The sequence below is a fragment of the Saccoglossus kowalevskii genome, chromosome 6 (assembly GCF_978046115.1).
Source record: "Saccoglossus kowalevskii chromosome 6, keSacKowa6.1, whole genome shotgun sequence".
NCBI classification, from domain to species: domain Eukaryota; kingdom Metazoa; phylum Hemichordata; class Enteropneusta; family Harrimaniidae; genus Saccoglossus; species Saccoglossus kowalevskii.
The window spans coordinates 20,299,261-20,321,482 of NC_140646.1; the positions used below are offsets into that span (position 1 = coordinate 20,299,261).

Genomic DNA, 22,222 nt, shown 5'->3' on the forward strand with positions numbered 1-22,222 from the left:
ATCCATGCATGACTGAGATCCGGTTCTGGAATTGTGAAAATACGTGATTTTGATGCATTTTCGGCCTTAAAATGGCCATCATTCCGCTATTGTTTAATAAGCAGATCATGAAACAAATGCACATATCTATTTGTGACATGATGTACCATGTGTGTGTGAAGTTTGAACTTGATCAATCCAGACATGTCTTGGATACGGATCCAGAACTGAATTCTTTAACAAAATGGCCGCCAGTCGGCCATTTCGAACTTGATCCGAAAAAAAAAAAGACGTGCATCAAGCTCCTATTATGTTTAATGTATGTACCAAATTTGAACAAAATCCATCCATGCATAACTGAGATACGGGTCCGGAATGGTGAAAATGTGCGATTTCAATGCATTTTCGGCCATCGTTAATGAGATCATGAAACAAATGCACATACATATTTGTGACATGATGTACCTTGTGTGTGTGAAGTTTGAACTTGATCAATCCAGACATGTCTCGGATACGGATCCAGAACTGAATTCTTTAAAACAAAATGGCCGCCAGTCGGCCATTTCGAACTTGATCCGAAAAAAAAAATGACGTGCATCAAGGTCCTATTATGTTTAATGTATGTACCAAATTTGAATGAAATCCGTCCATGCATAACTGAGATCCGGGTCCGGAATGGTGAAAATGTGCGATTTCAATGCATTTTCGGCCTTAAAGCGGCCGCCATTTGGCTATCGTTAATGAGATCATGAAACAAATGCACATACATATTTGTGACATGATGTACCTTGTGTGTGTGAAGTTTGAACTCGATCAATCCAAGCATGTCTCAGATACGGATCCAGAACTGAATTCTTTAAAACAAAATGGCCGCCAGTCGGCCATTTCGAACCCGATCCAAAAAAAAAAATGACGTGCATCAAGGTCCTATTATGTTTAATGTATGTACCAAATTTGAACAAAATCCGTCCATGCATAACTGAGATCCGGGTCCGGAATGGTGAAAATGTGCGATTTTGATGCATTTTCGGCCTTAAAATGGCCGCTATTCGGCTATCGTTAATCGGTCATTTTATCGGATCATGAAAGAAATGCATGTGCATATGTCCCATATAATGTGTGATGTATGAGTGAAGTTTGAACTTAATCGGTCCATGCATGTTCGAGATACAGGTGATCACGGACGCACGGACGGACACACACAGGGCAAAACATAAGTCCCCGTTTTCGGACTGCGTCCGAACGGGGACTAAAAAGCAGATGAGCACCTATGCAAAAAGTTCTGTGCGTCAGGGTCATGTAGGTATTATACCGTACTCGACCGCGTTAGCGCCCAGGGGCCTCAACTCAGAAAATCACGATTTTTTAGGGGTGGGCGCTTACCCCAGCAACCCCCCTCGAAAAAGAGTGCAAATGAAAAATTTGATTTATTAAGTGACAGATTACGTCTTTGAGGGAAAATAAAATTACGAAATTAGTTGAGTCATCATTAATTTTCACAATGAAGAAACAGAAATGATCACAAAAAATATGCAAATTTTATTACAATATTAATTACGTACCACCAGAATTTACGAAATTAAAAACATTTGAGTCTGTTGGAACACTGTCGAAGTCAAAATTGTCTGACGAAGGTGTTGGATCGTACGCAAACTCTCGATGAAAATCACTTTCCGCCATGATGCATTTGCATTTGACCTGCAGCAGCATCCTTTGACCTCATGGGTCAAGTTGGTTATTTACCAATCATAATGCTGTGTTGTACTGACGCAATTCTTCGGAAATTCCCGAAGACTTTCCGGTAACGCAATGCGGAAGTGAATTATTGATGTCGAAGTACGATCTGTTGGAATTGATTTCAGCGAATAAATGACATGGTTTTCCAAAAAATTAGTAACTAGCCATTTTTGAAAGGTAAACTGAATATGGCATGAAATATTTACCGCATTTTACTTGTATTAACAGGTCATTGTCGAAGCGTAGTTTACGCACAGTTACCGTGTTCTACACATTCACAACATGTTCACAGCGGTCGATATCCACGCTGTATCATATAAAAACAATTACCAAGATTCGTTACACAAGACCAAGTTTTAAATTAGTTGCATTTTGAAGGGGTGGGCGCTTTGTCGAATGTGACCCCAAATATAAAAATTGCACAAAAGTGGGGGGTGGGCGCTTGCCCGGGCATGGGCGCTAACGCAGTCGAGTACGGTAGTTGAATAGAACAGGTAAGATCAAAAGTGCCTTCTCATTGGTTGGCAACTTACAATTCACGCTACTCATTAGCATATTTACCCATTCGAAAATGAGGTGAAAACTAGTGGCCGAACAGATCAGTCGTGGCAATTTCGTGTCAACGCTAGCGATTTTACAAATATCATTCTTAATTACATGTATCTAAGATGTATACATACAACTTGGTCAGTTAAATCAATGAAACATGTTATCGCTAAAATGACACAAAAATTTCATTTACCAGTTGTCATTACCATATTGTGTCCATTTATTAGTACCAGTATTTTTATTTATATGAAAATGATAGAAATACCAGTGCATTCAAGTGATAAGCTTAGATGAATGCCATTATAAAACTAGAAAGTCTAGAACATGCACTTTCAGTAGCGGATCAAGGCGGAAGGGAAGGCAGATCACACAGAATTGACATACTTATAAATAAAAATTGCCAGGCAAGTGCCGTTTATTCAATTTTTTCATTCACATTCTCTGATGCCAATTACAAAATTATATTGTGAAGAAAAGTTTTGCAGTTTTCAAATTCTATGTAGTTTTTTTCCCCCTACTTTCAAAAAGTAATTTTACACTTTTTAAAAAATATTATGTAATAGTTTGTTTACAGCAACCCAATTTGAAGTAAACATGCAAAACAAGTTAATTGCAACATATTATAGTTTAAAAGGCGGTGGTTGTCACGCCACTCATGTGCGAGATATGGGTCTCGTACAAACAACAATGGCGACAAACTGAGATGTTACAAAGCTTTAACTACCAATAGGTTATTTCTCTGGTGACTTGAAGACTCGGAAGGAGTCAACGGCAGTAATTAATGCACGCTGTGCCAACGTCAAAGATCAATGTTGGAAAATCAATGTCGCAAAATCAATGTCGCACATGAAAGGTTTTTGCAGTATTTCATTTGATGTAATCTATCAGTGGTATCAGAGGTACATTACTTGGGGTTTGCAACTCGCATAGTACTGTATGGTGACATCATGTCAAGATCCCATTCAAGTCTCTTCTCGTAGATAGCGAGACTGAGGCTACGACCTTCTGACATGACACATATCAATGTTCAAGGTTTGTAATAAAAATAATAACATTTTTCTTGTCACTATCATAGTGAAAAATGTAATACATCGAAAATGTACAGAAAATATAGTTCTCGTAATCCGTCATATGGTGGGCAGCTATTTTGATCCACCTGGACATCCCAGTATCCTAGTTACCTCGGGCATGCTCATTCGCATTTTTCTGAGTTGGAACGCTTATGCGAGAGCGAGATTGTGACAGGATCTTGGTATCATGTCACCGTAGTTACAAACCCCAAGTAATGTACCTCTGGTGGTATACATATATGATAAAATATCTTGTGCACAAACGACACGTCACCACAGTTCATGAATGGCACCCCTGTGCATTACGTAGTGTGATTAAATAATCATAATAAATTAAATAGAACGGCATATATACTGTTACAGCATTGAAATTATTTAGCAGAAAACCTTTCTTCAGATTCACAAGTCACTGAAAACCAACAGCGTAGTACTGGAAACACAGTAGGGATAAAACTATTATCTGTTTCACACGCCAACAACGTACTATGCCGACCTCAGTTCTATTTTCAGTTAAATCTCATCCAATGTTATAAACATGTGACATAATTAAAAGTGAAAGAATTAAAAAAAAAAAAGAAAAAGAAATAGTTCATCAACAGACACATTGCTATAGCATGTATGGGAAACAGGCATCAGATACAAAACACCAAGACCCACAGAAATTGAAAATCTTAAACCCCCCTGGGTATGGGTGGAAAGGGGTGAAGTAGGTCAAGAAATTGTAATGGATTTCCATTAACGACTTAAATGTAAAGGCGTTGTCGCCTGGAAAATCAGTGATGCATGAATGGGCAAAAGATTTTTTACTATGTACAATACTAGTCAATACTATTCGCTCTGTTAATTTTAATTTAAAAAGCCCCACTGTGCAATGAAAAGAATTGTTCATGATAGATTGCTGTCTCGTATGCTCATCAGATATATATATATATATATACAGTGTTCGTTATCTTTTTAATTTTGATTGAGAAATTTTAAATGTATAACTCTTTGAAGCCACCTATCATCATCATTCAAAAAACGTTACATTTTTGAAAGATTTTTTTAAAAATTTGTATCAAGACTGATAGGTAATAAGAAATCATGTCCATTTTGTCCAAAATTATCAAAAATATATGGAAAAAATACATAAAACAGGCAAAATGTGGCACTAAGTTTTGGCGGGAAAAATTATGGCTCTCAAGGGGTTAAATGAGGCTGTGATAATCGTGTGAAATAATTAATCCAACCACAGGAACAAATAAATATTGTTATTGTACATCTAGAAGGAAAAACAACAAATTTACTGTTCCATAAAAAGCTACATTTGCATTTAATGGAAAACGTATCTGCACTCATACTAACATTTGAATTTTCACCTTAAATGAGGTGTAATAGTTCACAAAAAATTAGCATATTCAAGATTATTTACATCACATTAAAACACTTTTCTTTTTTACATCGATCACGAAAGCCTTATAAATAATCGCGTGATGTAGATACAATTCTGTCACCGAACACAAACGTTTGCACACTACAAAAACCTTTAAGTTGATATTTTGGACTGTTATCTATCATTAAATTAAACACTGCAAGCAGGAAAAGGATCAATAATACAAAGATTACCGCAGAGTATATGCATTCGTGCAGCATAAGATTGTATTGACCTTTGTTACGTGTTCGTCTATACAATCACTTTATTGTCTTCAACATCCTAGTGATGTAGCTAACGATTCTTTGAATACATTGTAATGTTGAAAATCGCAATGCCAGCAGTTTGATCATCTCTGTGTCGGAATGTACAACTTACATACTAGGTAGTCTTCAACATTGGTTGGAATAATCAGAGATATTATATTCTCTGTGAGAGTGCAGGCATATAGACAATTTCAGTACTAGAAAGTGACCAAGGCATTTTAAAAGCGGTTTTCAAGCTAGCTGAAGAGATTGTGCAAAAGTCATGCTGTGGTATCATAGCAACTATATCATAGCAACAGTAAACAAACAAGAGTCAGCCGTTAAAATGGTGGTATGCAGAGAAATTTTGACAAAATCGGACATGTCACGTGGTTAGAGATTACTGATATTATTATATTATTAAAGAATTGACCATTAACAGAAATTTGGGAAGGAAAATGGTATTCATATTAGTTACCGGGTAAGAGTTTTTGTTTTTGTGTGGTTACAAATCTTTTTCAGTAATATTCCCATTTGATTGTTTTATTCTTCTAAACCTAGCCCCCCCCTGTCTGTTTCAAATTTTCCCTAACTCACAAAACTTTGTCTTGTCAAATACTTGTTGATAGTGGAGTGTTCCGTTAGATTTATGTAAGGTTAACTCTATTTGATGTTTTGAATCCACTGGATAGTAAACGTTTGCAGTTTAGTAGTGCTTGATTTATTGAATAAAGTAAAAAGTAAACAAGGCAGTACTGCACTAAGCAACGGTCACTTCACACCCTATAAAAATAATCAAAATGCAGGGATAACTGTTTTCTTTCATCTCAGTTAAAAATACACCCCTACCTGTTCAATAGCTGCCGTTCCGCTTTGTGATTGTAGCTAAGATACCCCAATGCAATGGCTGCCGACCCCCGAACCTGCTCCGACTCCGACAACATCAGCTTACATAGTAGATACACAGCGTTAACGGAGACGATAGCTGCCGGAACGCCTGAAAGGAAAATTTGACAATGGCATTGGTAATGAGAATAACAGACTGGAAATTTACAATACTGTCCCGCCATTTTGGCATTGTTTGAAAGGATGGGTGGAAATCCATCAAACAACGATAATAAAGCCACCGCCGAGCTAAGTAGGAAGATACAGCGGAGGCTTTCATTAAAAGAAACAGAATCAATTGTGTTGAAAAGAGAAATAAAAAATACATATAGCCGAGAAAAGAGCACAATGAATACTTTGGGTAAACCAATTATTTTATGTGAAGTTATTTTGAGAAAGAACAGTTTATAAACATAAAAAAAACCTTACAATGGTTTGAAAACTGTGGGAAAGTTGGAACTGATTCAATGACACTTTCATTTGTGTTTGACAATCTGATCTTCACAAATACAGTACGGTACGACCTTGGCATGTCCTCATATAAAGTACCACTGCCATAGCAAGCAAATGTTCTTTCCAGGTATGGCAGAACTAATACAGGTTGTACATACATTTATATACCACTGAATGCTAAAGTCATGGTTTGTCATCTGTTCACAACAACAAAACTATACAATTTTTTTTTTTTCAAGATCTGTAATTACATCTATTTGATTCAAAATTAATGAAGAAATTACAGAATAGGTTAAGCAGGGTAATACTAAATTAAAAATCAAACATTTTTTTTTCAACATAATGATTTTTTTTAAATATATAACATGTACATAAGTGAAATCAAATGCTGTATTTAAAAAACATTTACTGTAATATTGGGCATATTCACTGGGTTTTAAATTCATGAATTTTTTTTTATTTAATTTTATTGCGAAATTAGTATAAGTATGAACAGAACCAGGACGTCAGAGACATGGTCTAATGGGATCATTTATTGATGCGTGTTTATACAGGTATTTTACGGAATTGGACACGGACAGATTGTGGGTTTTAGACAGCTTGTAGTTTATATTTATTTAATCTATGCACAATTATTACCGGTAATTTCCAGATGTGTTTTGAAAATGACCAATGTGATTTGCATACCTGCCCTAGTGTGAGCCAATCTTGCGATACAATCTGCCGCTAACCCATGGATTTCTTGACTATTAGATTCTTCCAATAGGTCCACCAGTAGCTTTATACCAATGGCTGAGGACGATGCTTGGTCTTCATCAGGAATAATACGTGCTAAGACCACAACCTTAATGAGATAGATGAATTACCTGTTACAAGTGTTCTGACTGGATCACCTAACAACATTACATGATGCACATCATTTGAATTTTTAACCATATCAAAATTGATCTCAGATATGCACATGAAGAAATTCACAGGGTCTTGAATACAACTATTCCATGAAGATTATGAAGATTTCTGGGGATCGACACATTTGGGGTTAAAAGGTTAAAATGCATCTTGTTTTGCTGTGTGTCACTTACAAAGAAGCATGGAAGATAATAATCAACCATAATACAAGCTGTTTTTCCGTCAACTCAAAAACTATTATTTTATCATGCATTTAATTATGATCTTTGTAATCTCGTCAGTGTCAAATGTCAAATAAAAATCTGTTCAAATGTGACATGTTTATCACAAACGAAAGTCAAATAATATACAAGATGTCTGCTTTTAGATAGTAATAGTAAGATGCAGAGTTAATTACCTGAAAAGCTGAATTGCAACGGAAGAACTCATCCTCTGATTCCAGGAATGGAACAAAACAGTGATATCTAACCCCTCCAGACTCTGCTATCTCTTTCTGTTGTTGTAAACTATTGTAACCGAATGCTGACAGAGCAGACCCGGCTAACAGTCGCACAAGGTCGTCATGTGAGTACAGCAGACGTAATATGTGAACGTAGTTGAACTCCGAATTATCATTTATTTGAGACATCACATCAACATTTCCTGCAATTAAAATTTTATAAAAATAAAAATATTTCCAGATGAAAATGTCTTTGTTAAAACTATATTAAATCACGAAACATCAGGAATCATTTATTGTATAGTCATTCAACTGTTAGGGTCCACCTAAGCTACCTACAAATCTGAGGTTCCACCTAAGCTACTTATAAATCTTAGGGGCTATCTAAGCTACCTTATAAATCTTAGGGTCCACCTAAGCTACCTACAAATCTGAGGGACTACCTACAAATCATAGGGTCCACCTGAGCTACCGATAAATCATAGGGTTCACCTGAGCTACCGATAAATCTTAGGGTCCATCTGAGCACCCTACAAATTTGAGGGTCTATCTGAGTTACCTAGAAATCTGAGGGTCCATCTGATCTACCTAGAAATCTTAGGGGCCACCTAAGCTACCTACAGATCTTAGGGTCCACCTAAGCTACATACAAATCTTAGGAGCCACCTAAGCTACCTACAGATCTTAGGGTCCACCTAAGCTACCTAGAAATCTTAGGGGCCACCTAAGCTACCTACAGATCTTAGGGTCCACCTAAGCTACATACAAATCTTAGGAGCCACCTAAGCTACCTACAGATCTTAGGGTCCACCTAAGCTACATACAAATCTTAGGGGCCACCTAAGCTACCTACAGATCTTAGGGTCCACCTAAGCTACATACAAATCTTAGGAGCCACCTAAGCTACCTACAGATCTTAGGGTCCACCTAAGCTACATACAAATCTTAGGAGCCACCTAAGCTACCTACGAATCTTAAAATATTAGGGTCCGCCTAAGCTACATACATATTAACAATTGGGATAAGGGTTTCGTCAAAAATAGAGAATTGAAGTATCATCAAGAAATGAACAAAACTGACAATGATTCATCAACCTGCACAAGAATTATTAGCCAGTTTCTGACAGAAAAAGTTAATGGGATGCAGAAAAAATAATGTTATCACAGTTGATACTTGGATCAAAAGATAACACCGAGGTCAAAGGACTTCGCTGGGGATAAAAAGACAATGCTTAGTGGATATCGCAAAACAGCAAAATGCTGATATAAGTTACTTATATGATTAACGCTTATCTGGTCACGTCAATGTAAGCACATGTAAGGCTGGCAGGATAACGATTGATTTATAAAATGCACACAGATTTCACCATAGACCCTCTTTTAGAGGGTCTATGATTTCACACAGCCTAACTGAGGATAGGTTTTTTTTGCAGTTCATCTTATTTCATACAGTATTTTTTCCAAATGCATGGCGAATATATGTATGCGCAAATTCACTTCCTTTTCAAAATTGTCTAAATTCACGTTCTATTTCACATTTTTTTATTAATAATGTGAGGGACAAGGTTCCTTTTTCCCCCCCTAGAATTTTTGATGGCTTGAGGCTTTTCTTCCTGTGCCCTTTTTACCATACCTTTTTTTTCTCCCTGTGACTTTTTGTGGATGAGGCTCAATTACTTTATGGTACACATTATAACTTGTTCAAACCTTGTTCACAACTTTAAAGGCCTATCAAAGCTCTTTGGCTGAATAAAAATCGTGCAAAAGAAAAGCAAAAAGGTTTTCAAGCACGCCTAAATGTATTTTACGTGGTATCAGTTTTCTAGTGCAAGTCACGCTCAATTGAAAGGTAGCTGGGTATGGCCGCATGTGGTTTTGTTTGCTCTCCGGCCCTTTTCAAAGTTTCTAGGCTAAATAAATAAAAACAGAACAACCAAAAGAAATATATTCTGATGTAATATCCTGGTAGTGCAAATATTGACTAAACTTTTTAAACATGCAGTGAATGCTTTTAATCAACTCCAAGGCATTCCATTGTATCATTGTAAACAAAGTTTTTTTTTTCAATCACAGACCTATTGATTTGCAAATTTGAGCATTTCTGTCGTAGCTACAGTTGCAAAGTAATCCATTTTGAATAGGGATACATAGGGTTTTATTTGCCATGGTAACCAATAACAGAATCAATTTTATATTCAACATGTCAATAACTTCTGGTAAATATTTACTTGAGCTATCGGCTTTCCCACAGAAGAGACATTATATATATATGTATACGTTTCTTTTAAATTTGTTAAACACAGAGGCAGTTACTAGTGTATGAAAATAATGATTAGAATGACTTTCATCAATCTTAAAGCAATAATTCGTAGTTAAAAGTATTGAGGGAGAACAGAACATGGTTTCAATAGCAACTAATGTGGTATATAGTTCAAATTTCCAGTCTGTCGTTAAGGGTATTCGATAATATAATACAAATAGAACAGCAATTAGACTGTCAATGAACACGTACAGTTTAATGCAAAAATTAATTTAATTTATACTAGGGGAGAAAATCATCCATTATTTTTATCACTATCAATAGATGGTAATTAAAAAAGACCAATATCATTCAAATTTTCCACAATTTGCTAGGCAACGGTTAACAAGATTTGTAATTATCAATTTACTTGCTGGCCCTGATTGATCAGAGTGTACTTTCAGCATACTAACATGGCTGGATGAGATTCTCTGAAAGACTGTTATTTCAGTTTTTCAATGATGGATGTATGCAATTACTTTGACCGCAAGAAAGAATGGAACGGCAATATTACAGTATGAGACACTGATTTACTAATAGTATAGCTACACGTATATTGCTCACAGTGTAGCCATTGCTTCACCAACACTTGATGTAATATAGCTATATTGTTATAGTTGCCTATTTCACATGCAGCATGTCTAAGGCCAGCCTAATATATTTCTGTTTGTTGAAGAAACAAGATTAAAATTTGGTTCGCAACGTTCAAAACGTTATTACTCGGCAGATTTTTCAACATGGTGGACTTCAACACGTTGTTCCCCTTCGGTGTTTTTCTGTATTTATGTAGCAAATCATACTGTATTTAGGCAGTCCTATTAAACTTGGAGATTAAAATTAGGGCCAGCCCTGGTGTCCTTTTCCAGGCATGATTTATTTAAGCTGGCCTAAATATTTAGGTCTGTGTTCACACACAAAAATTTAGTCAGCATTAAAATTTGAGAAAGCCTAAGACCTACCTCAATTCAAATGTGAAATCACCAAGTTACTTATACTGTAATATTTTTCGTTTCATTCATTATTGCAGTCAATAATTTAATTTTAATTTTTAATTTTCAAATAATCTATATATACTTATAACCATATGGATAATAATAATAACCACAAACCTGGCTCTGAAGAAGAAAATCTGCATAATATAAATGGAAATTATAAAAAAAAAATACCCCAAGAAAAAATGAAAATATTAATAATTATTATTATTATACATCTGTCACCGTAATGCCATAAGTTATAGCGTGCCATGATTTTGCAGTATTTTATGGGATATTTTTATTCTACCATATAAGGAAATGTGAATTCTGAATATGGAATGATTACATGCGTAAGCATCCTCTGATAATAAAAACAAACATGGCTGCTACCAGGGTTTGACTGGACTCCACACAAAGAAGTTATTCTATTCCAAACTTTTTGGATTTCGGCAATAATAAGGTTATTACGGGGATACCTAAAAGTATGCACTCAGACCGACGCTGTGCGTCGGTCGATACTCCTGCTGTACTGTCTTCGTGCATACTTTGAGATATTCTTGTGATAACCTCCTACTATTTTAATATATTTAATATTCCAACTATACCATCTTGTATGGTATTTATATACCTAGAGATTACCTGACTAAGTCAGAGGACAATCAGAACACAATGACAGCCGTGAATCAACTGAAAATTTAATCAAATTATAAACATCCTCAGTTTTATAGATTTATTCCGAGAGATTTGTAAAGTATGATTTTTACAACTAATACAACAAGTAAAAAACATCAACTGTGAATGCAACAAGACACTGGCTACAAAATTGTCTTTTCTCATCACAGTGTAGTCAACACTAAAATGTTACACTCTGCAAGCTCCCACAATGGTTTTGGGTTTTGCCGAAAACATAAAATAAATGATAATATAGTCTATCAAAGACATTCTATTTCTCGAGCTGTGCATAAAAGCCATGTTAATAAGAGTTAAAAGCATATTTAGCAGGATTCCAACAATCCAACATTAAATAATCACAGCAATCAACAAATTTGTGTAACCAATGTATTTCTGAGATTTATTTAATAGTGATACATTTTCTTCTGTTACGCCCAAATTACCAAAACAATCAAACTTATATGCTTTCAAACATAATATTTTAATCCAAGATCACAAATGACCAATAACAATTTATATACTTAATTAAAAACAAGCAGCCTGTTGGCTGAAATAGCTCCGCTGTTAGCAATGCACATTGCACAAATAAAGAACTGAAGATATCATTAGAAAAGGAACAATATGTATCAAAGCAATCAGACTTGCTGTTTTCAACAAGAATTCAAAAATATCACTTTTTACCAAAAATTACAGAAATATTCATTAAAATTAGATAATTGAAAATATCATCACGACATGAACAAATCTGAGAAAGGTCTACCTGAAGTACCTATATGTACAGTATCAAAGCAATCAGACTTACGGTCTTTAACAAGAATTCACTTTATACCAAAAATATTCACCAAAATTAGAGAATTGAAGATATCACCACAAAATGAACAAATCTGAGAGAGGTCCACATGTAGTACCTGTACATGTAATATCCAAGCAATTGGACTTTTGGTTTTTAACAAGAAGTCAAAAATATCACTTTTTACCAAAAATGACAAAAATATTCACTAAAATTAGAGAATTGAAGATATTCTCACGAAATGAACAAATCTGAGAGATGTCTACTCAAGGTACATATACACCAAGTATCAAAGCATTGAGACTTGTAGTTTTCAAGAAGAAGTCGAAAAAGTAAAACATTGACACGGACGTTGACGACAAACAATCACTCGTATGAGTCGACAGCGAAGCTAAAAATATAATCACAAGTGTCGATTCTCCTTCCTTCAAGGAATGAAAACAACTTTTGAGTATTTTTTTGTTTTTGGTATCATTGTTTGTATTTCAAAATTGTTGCTATAAACTGATAGAAACACTGTATTCCAAAAGATGCAATAAAACAATTACTACCGGTATTATTATTTGTCACAAGGGAGGGGGAGGGGGGTTACCATATTAATCACTATGTGGTGAAAGCAACAACGGTTCCTGAAGTTTTAAAAGCTACATGAATCTAAATGAAGCTTACATCAGTCATCTTTTGAAGTTAAAACAGATAGTTTCGACATGTTTATTAATTCATGAACATTTAGTTTTGTGCTGCTGCCTAAGTAATTTATAAATTTTAATTAAGTCACTGTGCCAATGGGATACAGAAAATGAAATAATAAAACAGCGGTCACTAAAAAAGGCAAAACTTTTATGTTATTTTTGTTTTCAATCGTGATTTCAATGAGTTTTTGAAGTGGTAATATTTTCACTGGTATATTCAGGATAAGATTTCACTTGTAACAAGTCCTGCATGTACAAGTGCGATATAACAAATATTCTGAAATCTTCACCAAATTTTAGGAATCATGCATTTCAACAAATACAACATTTTTTCTATATTTTCAGTATTTTTTTTACTGACATTTAAATATTTAAAAAAATAATATGCAAAAACAAATGGCAATGAAAACATTGCCAAAAACAAAAAATGGCCTGCTTTTGAGCATACTCGTTTGCATGGGCGCTTTTCAGTTGAATGTTTCCAAAGAGAATTTACATTCAAGATGAGAAGTGTGTGGAAGTCATTAACAAGGTAATTTGTTGAAATGAACTGCATAAATTACTGAAATCAAATCAAATCACAAAATCACTGTTTACTCAGTTATCCTTTTCTCCTTCAGGTGTATTTGAGTACCGGTAGTACTGAAAAAGTTCAAGCTAAGCACGCAGTTTGTCGTACAGTTTGTTAATGAATAATAAGAAAAATCAAATTTTATTTAAATAGACCATTTTCCATTCACTGCGTCAAACATCACGTGGGATTCGACAAACGCAAAAATATTTTGGGGGCATTTCCATGCTTAATAATTTGCTGTCCACATTTGATGATAGGCAATTTCGATTAAGTAAGGGTATTCGGAAGCAATATTCCTCTGTCGAAGATCGGCCGGTCAATGTAAGCTAAGAAATAAAGAAATTCGAGTTCAAAATCAAATCAATCGTTCATTGCGGCAGGCGTTCAACGCGAGTCTTTCATGCATTTCACGAGATCTCGCAGTTGAACGGAAAATCACACCTATTCACTCGTCACAGAGTAATTTGGCAAATTCAGATGAAGAATGGTCATTGCTGTTATACGGTGAAACCAGCTTAAATTGAACACAAAATGGAACTAAACAGGTTTCTAGAAGACAGAGTTCAGGTCGAGAAAGGCCGATTTTATCAGTAGTTCATTCCACACATTAAATGAGTACAAAATAATGTTTTTACACATGATAGAGTAACCACTCACAGCTTCCAATCCAATACACTGCTGATGGAATTTAAATTATTGTGATTTCAAATCAAAAGCACCGCCTAACTAAAGAAAACGTGCAGTAAGCCTCGTCAGAATACCATGTTTTGCTTTTAACATTCTAAACATTAATTCCTTGAGCTTTACATTAATAAGAGAGTAGTTGGCATTTCCACACAAAAAAAATAATAACTTTAGCACTGAGTTGCTGTAAACAAGCTTGTTGAAAAGAAAATCTTTCAGTGCTTTTCCGTTCAATTTTATTTTGCGATTTCGATCATACGTAGGACCATAGTTGGATTTCCCACTAGACTAATCTACCCATCGATTGTAATTTTCATGTTCAAGTGCGAACATTCATAATAACACAATTAACGACTCGTGAGATTTCATGAATTCCTTTTCTGAATGATAAAACCAAAATAAATATTTTAGTGTGCTACACATGGATACAGCATAAATTTTACTCACTCATCGTACATTTTGTTTATTTGTCAATAAAAAATTTCAGTCCAAAAAACAAACAAAAACAATTTAATGCAAATCCTTTCAAAACCTAATCAAGAGACAGCACAGAGACACCTGACTGTGACTTCACAACACATCTCAATATCTCAATTCTGCAGACCGTATTTGCTCTATTAGAATTTCATCGCTAACAAATGTCACAGTCCCCGTTATTTAATTATAAAATACTCATGTTAAAACAATACATAGAACATCTGCAAACAATTGAATTAATATGTACTCTATGTGGGTACAACTCATCATAAAGTGATTTCCCTTAATCTGATAACAGAAAACTTTCATTGACCCGGGTCCAAAATCTCAGACCTGGGTTTGTTTCATTTGCTTTCATGTTCACACGGCAGCATTCTATCGGAGCCGAACTACTGCTCCTCCCACTGATTAACAGAAGATTATCTCCAATGCGTTCATACGATCGGGAGCCGAACGAGAGCCGAGATCTGCCAGAGTTCGATTCAGTTCAAACAGTGCCCTTGAATAATGAGTATGAAAAAACTGTACTGAAATCGGTTTTGGTATCGTGTTTGTCTTGTTTCTTTACATAGCACGATGCTGATGGGCTAGGAAAAAAAAAAGTCACGAGTCTGAGGTAGAAAAGACAATGCACTAATGTTATTATTTAGGTACATGTACTAGTACCTCGAATAAACAGGAAACACGCCAGCTAAAATGTGTTACAACCTATTATTTATTGTGATGCAAAATTATCATTTTGTAATTATTCAATTGTTAGTGATATCTACTACAATGTAGTACTATGAAGAATCACAGTCCCTCTATCCTCTCTATATATCAAAGAGGGACTGCGGAAGAATCTGAACCTACTAGATCGCTTCTACAATTTTTTCTTTGGTGTCTTTAAAAAGTTCCTGTTCAGTCGTTCTTTCAATTTTTTGTTGCATAATGTCGTACGCCATTTTCCCGTTTTCTGTCGAGCTATCAATTAATCTGGCAGTAATTCTTTGCTTAGCCAAGTGTATATTAGGGCGCGTAACTCTTCTTCAAGCCGGAAATTGCGTGAAATTACGAAATATGTTGTCTCCACCATAATTGAAATGATAGGTTACTTGAAGAAGACGATTGAGGGCGTGATTTCGGCTCCTATAGTTGGGCCCTGATGCGTTTACACGAACGGAGCCATGTCGGGACTCAACCCTATCGGACTTCAACCCCGAGGGTTTAGTGGAGCCGAACTTGGCTCGAGCCGGCTAGAGCCGAATGCGTTCACACGGCCATTTTTGCTGGCTCGAGCCGTAGGGCTCCGATAAAATGCTGTCGTGTGAACGTAACAACTATCACCACTATAATTCCCATCAAAATGTAGCCCTCTACATTTTCCACTGAGATTGGTAATGGTACGACCCATCTGTCCAGGTCGTGACATCATTAAAAACCTTAGCATTACAATCTAAGCTAATTATTAATTCTGAGCATGCTCAGTTTTGGATGAAAATGATGAAAAAGACCCTATTAGGATTTTCAGATCTGGAAAAAAAATTTACGTGCATATTCGGCAAGTACTTGTTCATCAACCTGCCAAGTTTCATCGATATCTGCGTAAGATTTCTGAGAAAATGTTAGAGACGGAAAATTGAAATAAGAATTAATAGTCCCTGTTTCAGGCCCGTTATTAGCTTGCATTTATCTTTGCTTATTTCACCGATAGCTAAACATGTTAAATTAAATCAAATGAATATTTAAATTTAACAATAGATTGTATTGTTTTCTTTGAAAAACAATCAATTTAAAACCTAGTGGATACCTCTGCAACATTAACTCCACTACAATTAAAGAAAGTGAATATTTTTTAAGTTCTCCAGTATATGTAACTCACCTAACGCAGCGCATCCTAAAGTCAATGCCGACTCTACTTGTATGAGTTCATTCTTAGAGTATATCATCAATGGCACTAAATATCGAATTCCTCTGGAAGAAGCCAATGTATTCTGGTTAACTTCATGTGGAACAAACCCAATACCAACACACAGGTATCGAAGTGCCCGAATAGCACTCAGCACGATATGTTCTTTGGTTGATCGCAATAGACGCACCAGTGGTTGTACTCCATTTGATTGCGAGATCAGGTCTTGTTTATTCAGTGGACCTTGTGCTAAAACTCCTAGTCCCTCAGCACCGATGTAATGCAACACATCATGTTCTGGAAGCGCACTTAGAAATTCAATTAAGAGATTAACTCCAATTGCGCTACCCATTGTTCTCCGCTCTTCCATATTTTCGCCGGCAAGTGCCCACAGAGCCTGGGCGGTGCAGACCTGTACGTTTGGAGCTCGACTACGTTTCAGTAGCTGCATCAAAGGCATGATGCCACCTTCCTCTAAGATAGCTTTCTGCGTGTGCTGGTTGTCAAGGGCCAGCATGTGAATAGCCTCGATGGCACACAACTGAAGCTCTCTAATTTTTTGGCTGGCAAGCATGATCACATGTGAGGCACCCCCTTCATTGATGAATGCACTCTGATTTTCCCTGTTGTCTTTCACAATTTGAGCAATAGCTGTGGTAAGCGCGATCAATAGACTCTTAGATTTACATTCATCGTACAGTGCTGAGAGTGCCGAGAAGCATCCACTCGTGCCACCAATCTTAGCTCTGTGTTCCGGATTTCCTTTAGCAATCAGCCCTAGAGTGGTGACCACCTGTACCAGAATTTCAGTGTCATTCATTGTCTGGGATAGTTTTACTAGTGCTGGGATAGCCGAATGATTCACAATCAAATCGACATAGTCACTAACTTTAGCAATCTGGCACAATAATTTAGCAGCGACGAGCACCAGCTTCTTATCTGAAGACTTGAACTGTTTCAAAATTGCCGGGATTGCTCCGGCTTGGACAGCTTTATCTTTGACATCTTTAGGCTCAATGATGTTAAGAAGAGCTTGAAATGCATATATCTTTGCTTTATCCGAGATTTGACCTTTCGTAACTTTGACGAGTGCAGTGACGCCTTCATTATTATAGATATCTTCCCAGTATGGACTGACTTTATCCTCCGTTCTTGTCGTCAGATTGGCCAGCATCATCCCACCTGCCTCTGCCTCCTCATCTGAATCAGACGAAGCAAATTTCAGTAAGTGTTTCCAAACTTTCAGATCATCGTGGTTTAATTTTATAAAAAACTTGATGATGTCTTCAAATTTTGTATTATTGGGATCCTCATACTGGTTGATGCAGCACAACTCGACGGCTCCTTGGTTGTAATGGTTGACATAGCGTAAATCAGACTTGAGTTCAACCAGACATTCAACGGTCTCCAAGTTTCCACTTTCCACCCCTAAGAGAAGTGGGGTCATGTGTCGGTCATCTGCAGTGGGAAACTCAAGCTGGTCCTCACTGGCCATAACAAAGCGAGTAATGGATTTGATGAACCCCCTTGATGCTGCATGGTGGATGTGGCCCCATCCTTTTTCGTCTAGATCATTCATGATTGATTTTTCCTTTGTGTACTCGTCTTTTTCTACTTCTGAACTCGTCCCCCAAGACCTTCCTCCAACCACCCTAATGAAGACAGAAATTGAACAAAAAATTGTAAGGTATTCTAACAACAACATATTCACTAATACATAATATTTGGCTATTAGGCAAAACCATCTAATTTGGTGCTGCCAGTAACAGGCTAAAACATAATGGGTAGGTAGGGCCCAATAAAAAAAATAATTTCCTTCCTGTAACCCGACCTTGTCTAGATTTTTCAGGCTGACCCTGTATCTTTTTATGACCACACTGGAAAATAGGTACTTGTAGGTACACATTTCAGCTCTACTAGAAATTCTTCATTTTTGAACCAAAATGTCAACCTGTACATACAGGATGTGAGGTATTATGAGAATAATTAACTGAGAATAACTAATTATTTTTCATGAAATAAAAAGTTACTTCTACCTATCTACCCTACTTTTGTTTTCAATGTTACAATAAATACACTGTTAATTTTATTTGGCCTAGGTGTTTTTTTAAAATATTTTTATTTATTTTTCCAAATGTACATGATCATGATTTAAACTTAGGGGTTTAACTACATTCAGATAAGAAAAAGACATCTATGTTAGTTTTCATGATACATATACTTTATACAACTAAGTGCTAGTCATTCACTACATAGAAGAAAGGAAACAAAATAAAAACAATGATGGAATGATGGAATGACCATAGCTAGTTTGCGCAGAAACGAGTAATGTTGGGCTCCTTTGTATAAAATGAAATATTGCGATTGCAGTTTCAGCAGGGTTACAGGAAACACAAGATTTATCTGGATATATTTGGCTTTATAGTTACTATTCAATGACTGGCGAAAATTCTGAAAAATTCTCTCTCTCTCTCCCGTTCACAACACTGGCCTCAAAGTTAGTTTCTTAGTTTTACTGGTCAAAACACATGCAACACACTCCATAATCTGGGACGTTTAAAATTTAAAAATAATAATATAAATGACCAACACAAATACAACATAAATAGTACTGTCTAACGGTAAACACTGCAAGGAGTTGCTAATCTAAGAAATCAACAACGAAACAAACAATTCACGCGAGGTGCTCGTAAATGCAATTGGTAAACATAATGCCACATGGAACGCGGGAAACTACAGCATTGACGTTTCCAGTACCATGTTGTTTTACGGCTACGTATACCGTCCAACATTCCCATGCTAGAACAGCCAAGTTCCGGCATCCATCAACGCAATGACATACCGAACTCTGCTCAGTGCAAAGAATTGTCTGGCAACGCCGGCTCAACTCGAGTGAAATTAATAACTCGGTGGAGTGGCACTGCAGTGAGCAAATCTTGTCAAATGCCACTGGAAGATTACATTACTCTAAAAAAAATAACATGGATAATTTTCTAAATTGTTCACCACAAGCTGAATACACAATATTATCAAACATATGCACGTCGAGATGTAATACAGTAGCCCACTCACACGTCCATTATTGCTTCGGGCGGAATAAACAAAGTCTGGAAGCAGCTACACGATCCGCGCCATCTTTGAAAACTTTTTAGCTCCTGTCGTGCCGGACAACCAAAATGCAAAACCCGCAACCGCAGTAGCAGAACACGCAAAGCTGCAACTTTTCACATGAGAGAAACCGTAAAATACCATAGCAACAGCCTGTCAAGCACTTCAACCGTGACAGGTAATGGAATTTGAGAAACACCGGACTCAAAAACTTACGCCCGACTCCCAAACATAGCCATGTTTGTGTTCCCACTCAGTCAGCTGACCCGTGAATGCGATTCTCCGTCAACTTTCAACGTTCTAGTCTTCTCAGGGAATCCCATTCAACATTACACAAAAGCACATAATCTTAAAAACTCACCCTATATGAATAATTAAGTAGCCGTTCAGTGAAAAGAAATCAATAAAGGCCGTCCAGCTTGCCCAGTTTCAGCTGGTAACGAGCTAAGCCTAGCAACACATCGTACGCGATAATCAATTATGCAGCGACGAGACAATGGCGGTCGACCTGTGTCATTGTAACGGACTGACCCCGCCTACAATATGTTCATGATCACCACAGAGACGTACTAAGAATGGGATAACATCACGAGTACGTCAGAAAATTCTTCAAACAACCAAATTGAGTAAGAATGAAAAGACTGCCTTAACAAGTAAAGTATATAGCCAAATTGTCTACGGTAAACAATAGCACTACTATTCGATGGTAAACACTTGCTACAGTTTATATTGCATTTGGTGACGCTGAATGCTAGGATGATGCCGTCGTCAATGGGATTTGACAGCTCTTGAAATCTATCGTATAATTATTGGAGATTTATCTAAGTTAAGTTTAAGGCGTCTTTGATAGTATCGAAATTGTAATGTAAACAACAAACTATATTTGTTTCACCGTTACGATTTAGGACAACTATGACTCAGACCGTTCGCCCTGGTTTTACCGTTATCAATGTTATCTCACATAACAGTGGGACGAGTGGGCATGCACAATACCACAGAATCTAGGAGACAGTGATAATATGTCCATAGAATTTAACAGTGTCTGCCTCTACACGCAACAATCGATTTTTTTTAATGCGTGAAACAGACAGGATCCACGTATAAACAGATCGATCACTCACGAGCAAAGAGTTGTGTTTATCTCGTGATCGCCGTCTTCGCCGACTGAACAGTTGCTATGGTTAAATTGAAGACCACGAACATTTTCTCACGGAATTTTAGTTCTCGTGTTATTAAAACAAAAATACGGAAACATCTGGCAAGCTCAATCATACAATGTATTTGGGTTGACAGCATAAAATAAATACCAAACACAATTCTATTTTGTTGTTTTTGTTGTAATTTTACCATAACTTTATAGAAATAACATAACAACAAATTACTGTGCGTGTGACCGATAGTTTAATTACAGTGTACAACTGTCACACGCCATGGAAGTTCTGGAGTAGAAATTAATACCAATACAATCCCGCGGCGACATGTATGATAAATCTGATTCGGCGCCATTTAATAATGGAGTGTGACATTAATGCCGAGCAACGTAAATATTTTTTGAACAACGTATTGCTGAATTATGATGTATTGTTCACTGGAAGACACAAAGCTCTCAGTGTTTAGGCATTTGTGATGAATTACATCAACTTGGCTGAGCATAGTTTCCTTTTACCATTATTCAATGTATTGCATTGAAAAAGTTGCATGCACTGCCATCACATGTAGTATTTAGGTTCAATATATTGGAGTTGCATTCATGTCTGGAAAACACCTGCCGCTTTAGTTGCATTACAAGCTCATTATTCCATTATGTGGTTCAGTTGTGAAAAAAAAACAAAAAACGAAGTAACTGAATTTACCTAAATCGCGCCCTCTATCGACGAATCATTCATTCGTCATTTAGAATATAGTAAATCTCTCAAAAACCTTATTTTGTATGATGGGGGACCATAACAAAACAACATCGACGCTGCTTTCATTCATTGGCGTCGCCGAAACTCTTTCTCGCTAGAGGGCGCAACATGATATACTGGATTTTGCCCTGTATCTCGAGGGAATATTCCCCCGAATATTCCCATTTACATTCCGGTGTGCCTGTTTGCGTCCATGTACTAACAGCCGGCTCAACAGAATGTGTGAATGATATACATGAACTATTGGGTCGACGTTTTGTTCAATTGAATTTCTGAGCTGAGCATCTTCGCCAGCCAAGGTTCGTTTTGTTTGTTTGTTCGGGGGGGGGGGTGTCCACTAGTAGAAACCCACCAACGGGGATTAGTCGTCAGTTGAAAAGCCCCTATGCCAACGGCTATGCGAGACACCCGAGGGGTCTGTAAATTATGTTTTAAAATAGGCAAGGAGTTCCTTTTTGACATTTTAAAATGTAAATGAGTC

General features: G+C 36.5%; 1 protein-coding gene across 3 annotated transcripts in view; it reads right to left on the bottom strand.

Annotated features, from left to right (window-relative positions):
• The window catches only part of LOC100368147 (uncharacterized), a 32,131-nt gene extending 11,813 nt beyond the window's left edge, over positions 1-20,318 (bottom strand). The window contains exons 1-5 of one of the 3 annotated variants that reach the window (XM_085500177.1): positions 20,196-20,318; positions 16,700-18,378; positions 7,636-7,880; positions 7,017-7,173; positions 5,841-5,988 (exon numbers count right to left, since the gene is read on the bottom strand). In XM_085500177.1, coding sequence (XP_085356303.1) covers positions 5,841-5,988; positions 7,017-7,173; positions 7,636-7,880; positions 16,700-18,305 — 2,156 coding nt within the window. In that variant the 5' untranslated portion in view covers positions 18,306-18,378; positions 20,196-20,318. The other 2 variants (XM_078012627.2, XM_085500176.1) reach the window with 2 other exon arrangements.
• Between the last annotated feature and the right edge of the window lie 1,904 nt (positions 20,319-22,222).